Source organism: Catharus ustulatus, chromosome 22 (assembly GCF_009819885.2).
Source record: "Catharus ustulatus isolate bCatUst1 chromosome 22, bCatUst1.pri.v2, whole genome shotgun sequence".
NCBI lineage: Eukaryota > Metazoa > Chordata > Aves > Passeriformes > Turdidae > Catharus > Catharus ustulatus.
Window position 1 is genome coordinate 3,127,195 of NC_046242.1, and position 16,740 is coordinate 3,143,934.

General features: G+C 44.2%; 1 protein-coding gene across 1 annotated transcript in view; it reads right to left on the reverse strand.

The window, feature by feature from the left end:
- The window catches only part of VPS53 (VPS53 subunit of GARP complex), a 60,882-nt gene that overhangs the window by 24,990 nt on the left and 19,152 nt on the right, over positions 1 to 16,740 (reverse strand). Inside the window, 7 exon segments of the mRNA XM_033078179.1 lie at positions 2,653 to 2,747; positions 5,800 to 5,901; positions 7,261 to 7,402; positions 7,958 to 8,100; positions 10,227 to 10,370; positions 11,097 to 11,175; positions 16,268 to 16,387. Of these exon segments, the coding sequence (XP_032934070.1) occupies positions 2,653 to 2,747; positions 5,800 to 5,901; positions 7,261 to 7,402; positions 7,958 to 8,100; positions 10,227 to 10,370; positions 11,097 to 11,175; positions 16,268 to 16,387 (825 nt within the window).

A 16,740-nucleotide genomic window follows, 5' to 3' on the forward strand; every position in this document is an offset into this window, starting at 1 on the left:
AGCTTTCTTAGCAGTCACCAGTCACTTGGGTTTTTTTGCCTTCTCTCAGTCTCAAGACACAGGACAGGAATGTCAATGGCTTTTGTTTCTTTGTGCTTAGCCCACATGTTCTGCTCTTTTCTGAGGCAGAGTGAAATGGATCTGCATTTTCCTGGTCCCCCAAGGTCTTGTCAACTGGGATGCAGGAGAAAATGCAGCTGTTGAGAAGAGCTGGGAGGGCAGTGCTGTTCTGATCCCAACCTGGATAAAACTGCCCATCAAGCCAGGCTCTGGGACTGCTCCTATTTCAGAATGGCTCTGGTGCAAGCAAAACATCAGGATATGGTGCACTGAAAGAACTAATACATCATTAATGCACACCTTGGTGATGGCAAACTTTCACATGAGTCTCAAATATGATACAAATCTGGGTGGCACAATGGGAGCACAGAGCCTGGCAGAAAAGCTGCTGGGAGATGAAACATGAAGAAGGCAGGAGAGCTACACAAAATGAATATTTTCTCCACAGACTCTGAGGAAAAGCTCCAAGAAAATTCTCTGGTAGTGCAGATGTGGTATTTCCTAACAGTAGCATATTTATTGGGAGTGAGAACTTGCCAAATCTAACCAAGAGAAAGAATGAAATGAAATCACATAAAGGGAATTCTATTCTGCTTCTTTTCATTCCTTTTTTTTTTCCTTGCACTCAACCTATTCAGGGTTGTTCTGCACGAGAGGAACCAGGAACTGAGAGAAGAACAGGGTGCCCAGGAAATGAGAACAGAGCAGTGGCACTGAGACACCTGGAGCACTGCAGAGTTTCCATGGACTGGGGATTTGGAAGCCCCACAAGGCTGATGAGGCTGCAAACACACAGCACCAAGTGCCAGTTTTCCAATCACTCCTGACTCAGTCGTGCCTCTGAGCAGAGGGGAGGAGGGCTCTGCACACTCTCAGCCCTGCAGACCTGACAGGAGCAGCTCAGCTCACATCTGGGGGCTCCTGCTGCTCACAAAGGACAGCTAAAGATGCACATCCCAAAGGGGCAGCAGTGAAATCTGCTTTGCTGGTCAGAAATCTGATATTTACCCTGCAGCTGAGGGTGGAGAGCAGCACTTTAAACTCCTCCTTTCAGGTGTCTCCTCTTAAACTGCTACAGATTTTGGCACCAAGTTTCTTTAAAAGGTTGGAAACAATTTTTTTGGTAGAAAATGCTTTTTTTTTCTGCCACAGATTTAAGGCAATGATGAACAAAACTATCACACTGCTCTCACTATTCAGAGCTCAAACATACAATTAATGATCTAAGCAACATCTCATTTTCAGACATCAGCAACAGATTCCTCAAAAGTTCAATCAAAAGAAGAAGAAGAAGAGGGAAAATCATGAAGGAAAGCAATTTTTGGCAGTCAGGGGCAGCATGGGGAATTCTGTGGCAGTTTTTCTTTGAACTCCCTGCAGCCTGTGGCTATAAAGCTAATATAAAACATCTCATGATTGTAAAGGAAAAGGAGAAAAAAAAAAAAAAGGCAACTGAAGGGGCTAGGAGCACAGTGGGGTAGAATTACCAAAATGGGGATTAATATGGCCCCCAGTGAGAAGGGAAGAAAACTCAAACAAGTCTGTGCTCAGTTGGCTGAGGGCAGGAGGGAAATATCAATTTCCCTTTGTTATACTGCAGAGCAGAACCTAAACCCAGCAGGACACTGCACTGTGCATGGTTTCAGCTATTCAAGGATTTTTTTTTTTTTTTTTAAGCATAAAAAGTTGATGGGACATGGAAAAGCTTTTTCAAGATGCTTATCATGGAGTTTGGATAGAATCAGGACACTACAAGGCTCGAGTTACAGATTCTCCCATGTGTAAAGCCCTGGAACATAGAAGAGCACACCCAGATGAGCTACACAAATCAGGCACCTCCTCCTTTCCAGCCACTAATCTATGCTAAAAGAATAAACTGAACCTTTTTCAACAATTTCCTCTCCCAGGTGGCACTGCAGTGTGTGCTGAGATGTTATTTAAACCCTGGTGTGAACTGAGGTGCACAAGGAAGGGTGGTGAGAGCCCTGCAAACTCCTCAGAGCTCCTCTGAAAGCTCCTTTCATTCCAGTTGTTCTGCTGCAAGTCAAAGAGGAAGATGAAGAAGGGTGCCAGGGATTAAAGCCCCTGACAAAGTCCCAATCTGTGAGCAGTGATAATGTTATCTTACAGCCAGCTCATCTACAGCAGCTTTCATCTGAGCATCTCAAATTTAACTTCCCTCTACAAAGCAAATCTTGCAAACTCCTCTGCCACGGAGCCACATGTGGATTTCACAGAAAAACCCAACCCTATTATTTGTGGAAGACACGAGATGAAAGCAAGACACATGTCTGCAGGGGAATTGCAGAGGAACAGAAGTCATTTCAGGAACTCTTAAGCCTCTTGCACAGAGAGGCACTGGGCACCACTCCTGCAGCCCTTTGCAATTACACACAAAACCAACCTCCACAGCCCTCTGAACACTCATTTTATCCACACTCAAAGCTTCTTGAACCACAAGCACTGCTCCTGTTGAAATCAGGCAGCAGAGTTTCAATAAATTAATTTTCTGCAGCTTGAGCACAGAATCCAGCACAACCCAACACATCCAAGAGCAAACAAACCCAAATAAAACTCAGCCTGGTTACTCACTTGTCCTGGGACTCGATATACACATACAGGTGAGGCTCAAAGCACTTGGAAACAATGCCATGGAAAGGATTGTCAGGGACCTTTGGCTTCTTTGGCTGCAAGGAAACATTTAAAATGTTGGTTCAAACCTGCCCTGTAAGACCTTGAAGGAACAGGATATAAATCTCAGAGATATTGTAACACAGAAATTTGCTGTCAAATAATCCAAGCATATAAATGTCATTATATCCAAGTTTTCCCTCCTTCTCAGAGAGCTGTTAGCAATCCAAGGAATTATCTTTCCACATGTAAAATATTCTTAGCCTTAAAGAGAAGGCTGCTCCATGCTAACAGATTTCAGCTGAAGAATCTTAATGCAGTTTGCAAATAAAATCTCCTTAAATCCTTCAAGCAGTAACAAGGCTCCACTAGTCCCCTCTGAAATCAAATGTAGCAGTTATTTGGAAGCAAGATTGAAGAATCCTTGCATTTTAGAATATCAAGGGCAATAACTCAAAGTTACAGGCTTCATCTGAATGAATTTTATTTAGATAAACAGCATGTAATTACTGGAGGAGCCAGAATTATGCAGGCCTGCCTTCCCTGTGAAACATGTTTCTGGGGACGCAAAGATTTCTATTTTTAAATCACATTTAGAGCATTAAGCACATGTGCCATTTGGGAGCCATCCTGTTTACCCTCATTTGAGTTTAGTGCTGCACTCTAACCACCAGCTCACCAAAGCCACTGGGGCTACTCACACACTTAAATTTGTGCATCTTTAAGTACCAGGTTTTTTGCCCTACAGCTAGATTGTTATTATTCTTTTTTACTAATAGGTAATTTCTCTTGTTGCTTCCCAGCAAAGCAGCAACTTTTCACTGGCTGCAAAGAGGGCTGCAGTGACTCTGGAATGGAATTCTTGCTTCTCTCTCCACAAAAAGCCAAGATCAGCTCCCAGCCAATAAAGATATGAATTTTTCCAGATGAATTTTTTTTTCTTTTTTAGTGCAAGAAAAGCCAAACAAAAGAAGCAGAACAAGAGAGCCTAAAGGACTTTTTCTCCTAAATGACAGAGGAGGTGGCATCAAGAATTTGGCAGCACTATCAGAGTGTGACAAGGCAAACATTTCTCGGCAATAATTCAGCCCCAAATGATGAATCCCAACTGATGGCTGCAAACCTGAAGTGAGGAAATGGTTTTATGGAGGTCAGACCACCTCTGTGAGCCTTGAATGAAGAATTTAAGTTCTAAGAGCCTTGGGACAGAACCATTACCAGGCATCCTCTACCAAAATCCCTCCAGTGCCCGTTTGTGTTGGATGCACACACTCACTGGAGCTGGGAGGGAAAAAAAAAAAAAATCACAGAAACCTCCAGGCTGCCAAACCCCTGGCATGGCAGTGGCAGCACAAGGCTGCAGATTCACCAGGTTTATTTACCACTCACCAGGCTGGAGAGCCAGCTCCTGGCTCTCTGTGTGTCTCTGCATCACGCTGCTCCCAGCGTGGCTGGTGGAAGGAATACTAAATCTTTTAACAGTAGCAGTGAAGCTGTATTTCTCAGTGTGCAGCCCTGTCCAAAAGCTGCAGATGTTTAAGCTATTTCCTCCTTGAGTTTGATGGAAATAATAAAAGGTTACTGTTGTCACAGTAAGGAGGTCTGCAGCTGGCCCAGTTTCCTTTCATTACTATCCAAAGTAAACAGATTAAATCAAACTGCTGGGATTACCAAAAGAGGTGCTTCTTTAGCATGGATTCCCCCCCCAAAAAAAAAAAATCCTTGTGGTCCTTCTTAGATTCCCAAGAGTCTTGAATTTTCAGGAAAGGTCTTTTACTGAAAACCCTTCAACACTTTGTGTGATTTCTGTTCCTGAATGAGACCTGCAGCACCTGCAGGCTCTGAGCACAACCCAGCAGCTGCTGGCACTGTGACTCTGAAATGTTGGAGCCCACCTGGCACACAGGAGGCTGCAGGGCAGCAGAGCCCAGCACTGGGACACCACAAACTGCATTTCCAGGGATGTCTCCATGGATGGCTTCACAAGGTCCAGGGGGCACAGCAGTTCCTCTCTCAGGAGCTCCTGAACTGCTGCTTTCTGCTGTTCAATAAACCCAGCCCTAATTGCTGTAATTATCTCTTCTCCTGCCTCCTGACACCACTGACATCTCCAAGGATGTCCTCTCATCTCAACACTGCACATCCAAGCCAACCTTCCAGGTACTGGAAAGCAAGCTCTTCCCAAAAAATGCATCAGAGGTGTCTCCCCAAGTTCCCACTCTGTGTCTCACTGATAAAGTCCACACAAAAACAAGCTGTGTTTTAATGGAAAGAGCAAAACCTTGCTTCAATCATTCTGTGGATGAAGGCAGAGGGGCTGCCCTGCTCATGTGAAAATCTGGAGGGGATGCAGGGCACCAGGCTGTGCTGGTGGAGAGCTCCCACCTCCTGATGTAAATCCCCTAAATAAGAGGAGAGTACCAGCCTCAAGTAACTCACAACATTTAGAAAACATCCATCTGGTGTATAAAAAACACAGGCTTTGATATTGGTGCCAATTAAAACAATTGCATTTACCATTCACCCTTTAATGTTTGCAGAGGGCTTTGGGAGCCCTGTGTTGTACAAGCAGTTAGGTGTTGCCTGCTTTGCAGAGGTAATGGATGAAAAACACTGTAAAGATAAAAAAAATCTCCAAAGTGATTTATCTGGAGTGAAAATCTAAAGCTGACACTTGAAAGTTCAATGAGCTGCCTGGTGACTCCAGACAGTTTGCTTGGCTGACAGGGCAAAATATGAATTGCAACTGTTTGTAGAGGAGCTTCTTTGGGGATCTGAAAACCCAAATAGCTATTTCATCTTGCTTTGACAGAAATCCTGTAGTTACATTTGGGCTGCTGCTGCACAGGCTGGAACAGAACCCAGCTCACTCTCACGTGGCAGGATTGTCTCTGCACTATTAACTGGAATAAAGATTGCTTTGGTTTCACTGAAGTGAGCCAGAAAAAATCATGGTCATACTGGGAGCCTGAATGCTGCACAAAGGATCAAAACTGCACTAAATTAATTGCTGTGAAAACAAACTTTTCAAATCAAGGGGATGGGAAAAGCTGAGCCCCCACTGGAGATTCTGACAGAGGCTGACAACTGAGAACTTCAAAGACTTACTTTGTCTGTATCACTTTTCTCCATCACAATCTCATCTGTCTCTGCCCCAGTTTCATCCTCCAGAAAAGGGTTGGTGGAGGGAGGTGGCACTTCTGGCTTCTTCTGTTGGAAAAGAGGAAGTTTTTTAGAGAACAGCCAGTTTTGTGCCCTCTGGCACACAGCTGCATCCACATTTTGATTTCCTGAGCCCTTCAAAGCACTGCCCAGCAATCTGCCTTCTCCCAGCAGAGGTGATCAGATCCTGGCTCCCTCTCCATCCTGCTGTTTGCACCCACACTGCCTGAATCCCCCTTGAAAGGGTCATTTTGTCCAGTGTGACATTTCCACCCTCCCAAACCCCTCTCCAAAGTGTGTGGTCTCCACTGGGATATCCACAACAGCAAACTCTGCCCTGCAATAAACCCCAAATTGCTGCTCTCACTGTTTGTCCCCCCTCTGCACTCACCAGCCAGATATTTATAATGGTGACTGTGAAAAGGTGGCCTTCATTTTGGGTATGAAACAGGGCAAATGACAGCCAGAGTGTCACAGCCTCCAGGCATGTCAGAAAGGGGGGAAACACAGGATTTTCTGTCATTTGAAACCACACCCTTCCCCTTCTGCTTTTCTCATTTATAACAACCCAGTGAGACAATTTAATTAAAGCTGCAAATTTTCTATGAGATATGTCAGAATAAATAAAGCCATATTCTTGAGAGATCTAAATTCAGCCAGGAGCAAAACCTTACAGGACTTCCTCTTTTAATTAGCAGCACCCACAGCAAATGACCAGTGGGTCCAGCAGGCTTTCCTTGGAGGCTGAATTATCACATCCAGCTGGACAGAGAAGCCAACCTCAAACCAGTGGCTTCTGAGCCACACATGCTCTGTGCTGGCAGAGCTCTGGGCTGAGATTCCAGGCAGGAAAAGCTCAGAGATGGCTCCAGAGATATTCCCTGAGATTTTTTTTCTCTTGGTTCTCCCTTTACAATCTACCAAAAGAGACAAAGCAGGAACTAGCAGTGTCCCTGCAAGCCAGAGTGACCCAACAGTGTGGGATTGAAAGCTGCTAGCATGTGGTGAATGTGTGGTACCCAGAAATGAGGAGTAGAGGGGACTTTTAGTTCTAATGTGTCACTGACATGCACAGAACAAACATTACAAGGCAGAAACCACACCATAATCACTCTGTGGCTCTCCACAGCTCTGTGCCTTCAAACAGCACAGGGCCCCAGGAGAACCAGAAAAGCACACAAGCAGTGTGTTTCTTTATTCTTGTGAGCCCTGTGCCATCTTCTCTACAATCCACACAGCTAAAAATCACTTTTCCAACTACTGAGCAAGTCACATCAAACCCCCTGAGCAAGGGGAGGCTGCAGGTGACACATTTTGCAGTCTCCACTAGCTGAGCTGTGTGTGAGGGGGTTTCTTTCTCCTGGGAAAGGTGCAGGGTAAAGCAGAGCTCTTCAGAAATGCCCTTACCACTGTGCCATCAGCCAGAGTGCAGCCTGAGAAGCGCTTGGCCAGGAGCCCCTCAAAGTTGGTTGTTCTCTGAATTGCAAACAAAAGCAATTTCACCTCAATCTCCTTGGCCCTCGTGCGCATGATCTTAGAGAGCTCTGCCCTGCAAGAGAGAGGGGATATAGAAAAAACAAATGTGGTTTTCTATAAAAATCTGAAACCTAACACTGGATCTCAGTCTGTTCCCCAGAGAGACTTTCATCACAAAATTCAGGCTAATTCCTAAGAGGCTCTCTAACATAAAACTGCTTTGCAGATCCCATTTCAAACACAAGCACAGTTGTTCTGAGCTCTGTGGGTAACAGGACCCCATCTCCTAACAGCCAGTGGGGAAAGCCCTCAGGATCCAGCCTTGGGAAGCACCACTGGGGTCCAGAACAAAGGCAGTGCTGCTGCTGGGACTCCACCTGGCACCTTCCTCTGTTTCCCTGTCTGTGAGGCACTCACACCACAGTCAGCTCATGCTATTCCACTTGGCCTGATCAGATTTTACCCCTGTCACACCAAAAATTGATTTCCACATCACTCCAATTTCTCATCGCTCCAGCACCGCTTCTCACTCCTCCGACAGCTCCACAGAGATACCTGCAGTGCCTTTAGCCTGGCAGGAGCTGAGCCAGCTTTTCATTTGGAGGCAGCAGGAGCTGGGGGGGCTGACCTGGTGACGTGGCAGAACTCCACGGCGATGCGCTCGGTCATGCTCCACTCTGCGGGGAACATGCGCCCGTACTTCTCCTCGTAATCCACCAGCTGCCTCTTGATCCAAGCGTAGCGCCGGTCAATCTTGTCCAGCCAGGCCACCTGAACCCCCCCCACCATGCACAACTTTTTAGCACCAACAGCATTTTAGCAGCAGTTGGAAATATTCAGAGCTGTGCTTGATGCTGTGATGGATCAAAGCTGATTTGGTATCTATTACAGTAATTTCACCATTACAAGCCGCACCTGATTATAAACCACACATTACAATCCAGAGTGTGATAAAAGGTGTCTGTTCTATCAGCATCTGTTGAGGGTGGGGGCAGTGATCCTGATCTCTGTGGGAGATATTCTGCTAATGGGCCATCCATTGAAACCAGGCAGGGCATTGTTCTTTATCTTTTCACAACCCATCCTTCCTCCAGCCAGTCATTTTCTGCTCATGGCCATTGAGTCCCACTGTGGCACTGATAAAATTACTGCATCCCATTGGGAGTTGCTCCAGCCAGGGGGAAGAGCCCAGCATTTCTTACCAAGATAAAAACAGAGGTTTGGGACACTAAGGGAGCCCCTTTCTCCACTGGACTCCAGAGGAAAACCGGATTTCTCCACATCACCACTGGAGCTCCGGAGGGAAACTGCACCTTGTACAGGAGCACTGCTCCAACTGAGCCACATCTGTCACTGCAGGAGGATGCAGCCACCATGGAATGGGACTGCTGCCAACACCCTGCCTGACGGGTGTCAGGCTGTACTCTGACTGTGTCAGGGTTTGGGGTTTGTTCTTTGTAGTGCTGTATTTCTATTTTAATTTCCCTAGTAAAGAACTGTTATTCCTAATTCCCATATCTTTACCTGAAAGCTCCTTGATTTTAAAATTATATTAATTTGGAGGGAGGGGATTTACATTCTCCATTTCAAAGAGAAGCTCCTGCCTTTCTCAGCAGACGACCTGTCCTCCAAACTAAAACAGCAACTTTTCATTCTTTGTCCATATATAAGTCACACCTGATTACAAGCCGCACTTCGGGTTCGACCAAAATTTTAGTCAAAATGGTGCAGCTTATAATCGTGAAATTACTGTAACATCCTCTGAATGCTCCAAGGGCAGGGTTAGATTGGAGAGTAGGAAAAATTTCTTCATTGAAAGGGTTATCAAGGCTGCCCAGGGAATTGGCTGAGTCACCAGCACAAAGATGTGTGGATGTGGCACTTAGGGACAGGGTTTAGCCATTGGAATCAAGGATCTTAAAGGTCTTTTCCAACCCCAATGATTCTGGGATTCCAAGTGCTTAAACACATGCCAGACTGAAAATCCTATCTTGTGTGAATTAAGAGAGCAAGCTCTGTTGAAAATGAGGATAACAGTACTCCTAAATCATGCAGAGATTATTGAAAATTCAATCCAATAATGTTTCATTTGATCCCACCCTCTTTGTTTCAGACAGAGAGGTTAAAGTCAACAGTGGGATGAGAGTGCAGGAATTCCTGGATTCTTACATTCAGCTCACATTTAAATTCCAACTAAAATTCTTACAACCTGAGCAGGATGGGATTTCCTCCCCTCAATAATCATGCTTTCTGGTCAAAAAGTAGAAAGATTAATCCAGAAATCTTTGATGGAAAAATGTTATTTTAACTTAGGCAATTTAGCCTTTCTCTGTTCTATATCAAACATTTGAAATTGATAAAATACATTTTGATCTAAAGGTGATTTTGGTTTGTGTGGGTTTTTTTTTCTAATTCAGCAAACTTTAAAAAAGCTGTATCAGGACAGGAAGTTTAAAAGTTAGCTACAAAGATAATGAACTTCCTAGAAATCCCTCCCCCAGCTTTCTAAGCATTTTGGGGTTTCTTGGTGTTTGGAGGATGGTGGAGTTGAGTTTGAGAAATGAAACTCTGAAAATTGCAATCTTTGCAGGGTTGCAATTTTCAGAGTTTCATTTCTCAACCTTTGCAGGGCAGGAAATAAATCTAAGGTGAATTTATTTATCTTCTACATGAGGGGAGAAAACATTTCTAGTGATGAGCTGAGAAACTGAGGTCTAAGGTGGCAGAGATAACAGCAGCTCCCAGCTCATCATCCCCTCCACATCACACCCACAATCACTTTCCAAGCCCTTGGGATAAAAACTTTTCACCACAGGAACCTGTGGAAGTGTGAATTTTGAGAACAGCCTGCAGAGCAAAATGTGAAATCCAAATGGAGCTTGCTAAGCTTCCCTTACATCTTGATTTTCCTGGAAAAGGACCAGATACTCTGAAAGGTGTTGTTTAATAAATTTCTTGATGATTTCCTGCTTGATCCTGGGATCCAGGACGTTGGCTACCAGGCAGGCATCACGTAGGACATTGCTGGGCCCACCAGTCCTCTGTCAAAATAAACAGGAAGAAAATGATTTTAGATTAAATAAATTGAATGGCTGATTGCTAATGCATGCAGGTTTCCTTTTATCTCTTTGTTGCTGCTACTCTTTATTTGTTGCTGCATTTTTCTCCTGTTGAATGAAAACTGAGCTGCTGTTGTTCCATGGTAAAGGCAGAAAATTTATAAACATTTTTTTTAAAAAAAAGCTTTTTGGTGCTGCTTCCATGGACACAGATTTGCCCTTCACCAAAAAATCTCCTCATTTCTGTACTTGTCAGCTGTATGAAGAAACCAGCAGGGCTGGTACTTTGAAAGTGTTTTCTTGGAAGTAAATTCAAATTCACACCTACTCCCCTTACTGTTTGTAAATGTTTGGATGCTGGGGAAGCACAGTTGGTGCCTTAGCCCCAGATTTGTATCTGTGCTGAGAAACCAGAGACAAACTTGGTGGCACTGTGGCAAAAAAAAAAAAAAAAAAAAAAAAAAAAAAGGAAACCCCAGTGAGGTGCCAGAGATTAATTCTGGGGCATTCCCTGCCTGGTGTGCAGTAGCTGTGTGCAGTGACAGGGGTGACACATTCCTGACAGGTGAGAAATCACATTTTGCTTTCTAAAGAAAACAAGCAGAGACCAAACCCAGAGGGAAAATGAGACTGAATCCGATGCCAATCACACTGAACTGTCTTCAGTGGCACTTTTCAGTGGGAGGGAGAGGGAAAGTGAGAATTTACCTTTGTGCCTTGAGAAGGAAAGGCTTCCTCGAAGTCAGCCAGGATCTGCTGCCCCAGCTCGTTCTGTGCTGCCTTCACCCTGAGGGGGACACAAAATCCTCAGAAACCTCCCTGCAAGGTGTCTGAAACACCACCAGCTGCAGGGAGATTTGTGAGGGATCAAGAGGATGCTGAAGAGAAAACAACCACGTTAAAAAGGTCTGTGTGGCAAAAATGGGGAGTGTTTGCTCCCTGAATGACAAACCCACAGCCCTGACCTGTCCTGCTTTCTCCTGCCCTGCTGCCATTTAATGTTTCAGTAACAGCCAGTTCATCAGCTATCTGAAAACCCTTTAATGCCACTGTGATCTACCTTTAAATTCATTTATGTTGACCACATTTCAACAGAAATATGTTTCTAACAAGTGGAAAGCTTCACCATGTCTCAATCTTCACCTTTCACAGTTCCAGGTGTGCTGATCCATTTTTAACTGGATACTGCTGGCAGCAGTTTTATCCTATAAATTCTCCATGTCTTAGAGAAGCACAAAAGAGCAAAGGTATGAAATGGGAGTAGAATAAACCACAACCTTGCTCTTGATTTGGCTGAGAGAATAAAGCTTCCAATTTCCAGAAATAAAAGTCCATGCAGTTTAATTGATACTTCTAGGGAAATGGAAATGCCTACACACACTAGAAAGTGCCAAAGCAAACAGTGAGGCACTTACATCCCTCTGCAGCCCTTGAATTCTTCCATCAGTTTTTATTATACTGGAAATGCTTTCAGGTCTAAACTGATCACTCAAACAGTGGATTTTTCCACTGAGTTTGATACTTTAGCAAGACTGGAGACATTTACTGTTGTGAAAATGTTTGTTCAGACTATGGAGAGAAGACTTGGGAAATTTTTTTTGTGCTTGTTTAAAACTCCTTAACCTTATCAAGGAATGATCTGCTTCTTTAATCTTCCCATTTGAGTTCCATTAGTAGCAAAAAAACCTATGAAATGATCTGACAATGCTGGATTCTTTCATGGTGCCAAATGCAGAAAATTCCAGTCCTTTAAAAGTGATGGCTGAAATATAACTTTATATCTGATTTAACTGGATGTACGACCTGCCTTTCTCAGGAATTATTTATGGGGATTTTGTTGGAAAAGCTTCCTGCCTGCAATGTCAAAAATAATTCTCACTTAAGCCCTCTGCTTCACAGGAATGTTCAGAAACTCCTCTACTCTTCCAGGTAAAGATCCCCATTTAACAACTTCATAAATGGGAAACAAAAAGAATTCACTAAGATGTTGAAACAGGAAATTTAATCAGTGAGGAGGAAGCCATAGCTACAGGTTTACTCCTGCTTCAATTCTGCAATCAAGCACTTGTAGCTCATGTGAGAACCAAACCCTTTGATTTTCCAGGAAAAGAAAAAAAAAAAAAGACACTGAACACAGACTGCAATTTTTTATGTTTGAAATAATCAAGAAACAAGAAGTGTGTAGAATTAGGAGACACAGAAAGTGAGTTTGTATGAACAACTGGAAGCTATTAGCAGTGACTCTTCTCTCCTCATGAGTGGCTGTGGGGACCTCTCTATTTGACAACAGCTGCAGTGCAGCACAGTGGAGGCACTGAAAAGAGCAGCAGCCAGATTCCTAAAGACTCAACAAATTTAAAAGAGCCTCTGTCAAGCAGTTAAAAGCCCTGTCCACAAGCTGTGTTGTTTTAGGCTCTGATTCAGGAAAGTACTTAAGGATAATCTTAATGGGGATCCTCGTATCCTTAAATTAAGAAACTTGCAGGAATGCCTTGCTCAAGTGGGATGTTAAAAATATGTATTTTTTAAAAATAGGTCCTGCATAAAAGTCTCTCAAGAGCAGGCAGGGAGAGCAAGTTTAATTTTTTTTCCTTCGTATTTTCTAGGAGAGGGACAGGGCAGAGCCATCCAAGCAGCCAAAAGTTTAGGGTGTGTGAGCAAGGAGAGGGAGCCCCAGTGCCCTCCCAGTAAATATCACAGACACAATCCATCCTTTTCACAATTATGAACACATCCAGAAGCAAGAAAACCTTTCTGCCACCTCTTCAGAGCTCAGCTGCCTCAGGCAGAGATCATGGGGGGTGTTTGCTTCAGCCACTGGAGGTTATTGCCCCCTGTGGAGAGATGCCAGCTTTTCAATAATTCAGAATATTCTCCATGCAGAGGAAACTGAAGTGAGACATTCAGCACTGAAGGAGTTCCCTGCAGCCCTGAGGATGTGTGTGGAACCTCTTCACCAAGCAAGCCCAGGTAAGAGATTTAGGATCTCTCAGGTGGGTTTGATAAGGATCTCTTTCCCTGGGTAGGTTCCCCCAGAAATGTGCTGGGCCATCCCACACAGCAGGGAATTGCCTTTTCCTGCGGTTGCCAAACCCTCTGGTTATCCAACCATTAATGATTTCTGTTTCTCTGACTTCTGTTTTATTATTAGTGGCTTTTGTTCTCTGTTTCTCTTGCCTTAAAAAAACAAAAACAAGAAAACCCACTGCTATGTTTCAAATGACATTCAATTACTAGAAACCATAATTCCTTCAGCCAAAGCTACCAGAAATCTTAAACCATGCCTGGCAGCTTGCTGAGATAAAAAGAGGCTGAGCCAGCCTGTTTTCCTGTGGCAAAACTTATAATTCTCTTTCTCCTAAATACTTTCCAGGCTTTTTTCCACTATCTGCTAGGCCTGCAAGCCCACTTTTCTGGGTGGGTTTGGGATCACTAATTGCACCTCCCTGCACAGACAGAAAACAGCAGAGGACTGAGAGATAAGAAAATATTCCTGTTTACTACAACAACTAGCAATGCTCTGCATCAGAAATTGGGTTAGGAACACTCTTAGGAAAATATTTACATTTGGCAGTGAACTGTGACATTTTACATCAATACTCAACAGGACCAGCACAAGAAGCCAACTAATTGAGAGTTCAGTCCAGGTTTCCAATGAATTCTTACAGAGGGATTTTTCAAAGGGACAGAACAGGTGGAAAACAACATTAAAAACACATCATTACTTCTCACAGCATCCTGGAGCAGCATCCTAAATTGAATACCCCATGACAAAGAGCACATCCAACACCACAGAGCAGGCACTTCTCCTTCCCAGGGTTTCCCATTCATACTTGGCTTCACTCCATTCACACCATGAAAAAAGAGGCTTTTTATTTCAGAATCTGCTCGTTTAGCAGTGTACATAATGGGCTTATTGTATATAACAGACATTGGTTACTGTCACAGGTCTGTGCCAGCATCTACTAAAGCATTTCTTGCCTTCCCAAACATCCTAGAGGCTTCACTTGTACCATTAAAACAAATCCATGAGATACCAAACCCCAGCAATTCCACAGCCTAAAAATATCCCTGCAAGGAGCCAGGCTAACTTCCTCTGATGGTTCATGAATCACGAAAGGATTTCCAAGCAGAAGAGAGAGAAAATTCAACTCCAAACCAGGCTCTAACACACAGCCATGGAGTCAGACCCCAACAGCAGAATTATGGTGCCCTGGACCTCCCTGCAGGAATTTTCTGCTGGATGTGGAGCAGTGCAGAGCTCCCAGCAGCACCCCAGAGCAGCTCCTTTCACCCCACAAGCAGCCTCCTCTATCACTACCAGATGGTGCAGCTCTCTCTGTATAAACACTGCAAGGAAAACCCTGCCGAGGCAGTTCTAAAAATAGGAACAGACTTTCTTGAGCTTTTCAGATCCTTATCTTGAAGGGAGAATAAAACAAAAGAAGTTTTCCTTCCTTGCCAGTCTCGCTCGAAACCACCGCGCCTTTCAGCAGGAGCCTGAATTGGTTTTTATAACAATCAGCAACTACAAAAGTATTAAATAATCATCCACCAGAAAGGGAAAAACCAGCCAGAAATCTAGACCAAGGCTTAAATTATATTTGGCCTTAAAATGGCCAATGACAGCAGGTTTCTGCCCAAAGGGCATTACCACTCAGGAAGAAAATGAAGCAAGCAAATCTTTCTGAGCACAAGGTTGGAATAGACAACAGCCTCAGCTCAGAAAAGCACTGACATATGTTTACATTTCCTTGATGTTCATGTTCATTTAAGCAAATGCTTATGGTCAAATGCTTTGTTAAACAAGGCCCCATCCCTTCTCTAGATTTAGAGTAGATTTCTCTTCTGCTCTGTTTCATGGATTCCATCTGTGTTTTCTGGAAGAGGTATCTATACCATAAAGAAAGCCCAACAGATTTACATGAAAACATTACAAACAAATCATTCAAACTCTGTTTCCATCACTAAACAACACAGGGAGCCAGCTGCTGTCTTAGCAAAGGGAGCCACCAAAAAAATTAATGACTGTGCTTGGAAGACTCCTTCCAGTACCTCAGTAAAGAGCAAAGTCATCTCAGGCAGGGACAGCAATGTCCCCTAGAACAGGGAGGATCTTGTGCCCTCAACTCCCAGCTGTCACACCCCAAATGAAGCCAAGATCAAGGAGAATGGTGGCTTAGAGACCACTGAGCCTTCACCTGCTAGTGCTGAGGGTGGTGGGGACTTGCAGCACAACTCACCAAATTAAAGTGTAACTCCAGAAAAATCAAACCTGTACAAGCCCAGCAGCAGAAGATTGGCTACAAGCCTCAAATCTCAGCAGAACGGGGCAACAGGAGCAGGTTTGGCAGAAGAAACTTAAGGTGCTCAGAATAACCAAGTTTGGCAAAGGCACAAGGAGAAATCCTGCCTGCCTAAGCCCTGGGGCACTGCAGGCTGACAGCAGCTCATGGTGAGGCACAAAGGGGCCCAGACATCCCCATGTGCATGAATAAATCTGTGCTTCAGGCCAGGCTGCTGAGCTCCTTCACTGAGCTGAACAGAGCAGGAGAAAGGCATCACCTCAGGGCTCAGCACCACATGAACATCACACAGAACAATCTGCACTTCCACAGGTTCCTCCAGGTGAGGAATGAAAAGCCAGATAGTAAAAAGCACAGAGCAAGTTACAATCCACACTAATTACTGCTGCTGAACAGAATGGGCTGCTCCAGACTGGAGCAAACTCTGTCCAATTTTAACCTGCTTGTTTTGGCTGTGAAGAAGCTCCAAGGACCATCTCCAGGCTTCACATCTTGAGACCCTGAATCTGCCTGAGACATTTCCTACCCTTCTCCCCAGCAGGAAAGGAAGTGCTCAGGGTTTGAACTTTTTACCTTTCAGAGAGCTGTCGAATCTGAGGGATCCCCATGTATTTGTTGAAGTGCTCCAACACATTCACCACACCTTGGAGAAGGTTGGCAACTTCCCCATATTGTCTCCTCCTGGTCATAGCCCTGCAGAGGAATTAAAGCTTTACAAAGGCAGATTCAATGAAAATCCTGGGTGGTAATGCCACAGGTGACTTCATCCCCACTGGGTCACACTGGTCCCTACTGACATTTATTTTTCTAAAATACACAGCTCTTCATTAACATTCCACCGCAGCATTAAAATTTCACTTAAGCGATGCTAAAATAAACCAATCTGGCACACATCTGAGAATGCCTCAAAAAAAACCAAAAAAACATAAATGTCAAAGCAACACTTGGCAAGGAACATGTAAACTACAGAATGCATCAGCTTCCCAGTATGGGTCCGGAGGCAGTAAATGTTATTTCACTGTAATGACCTGAGTGAAGCCATTCGT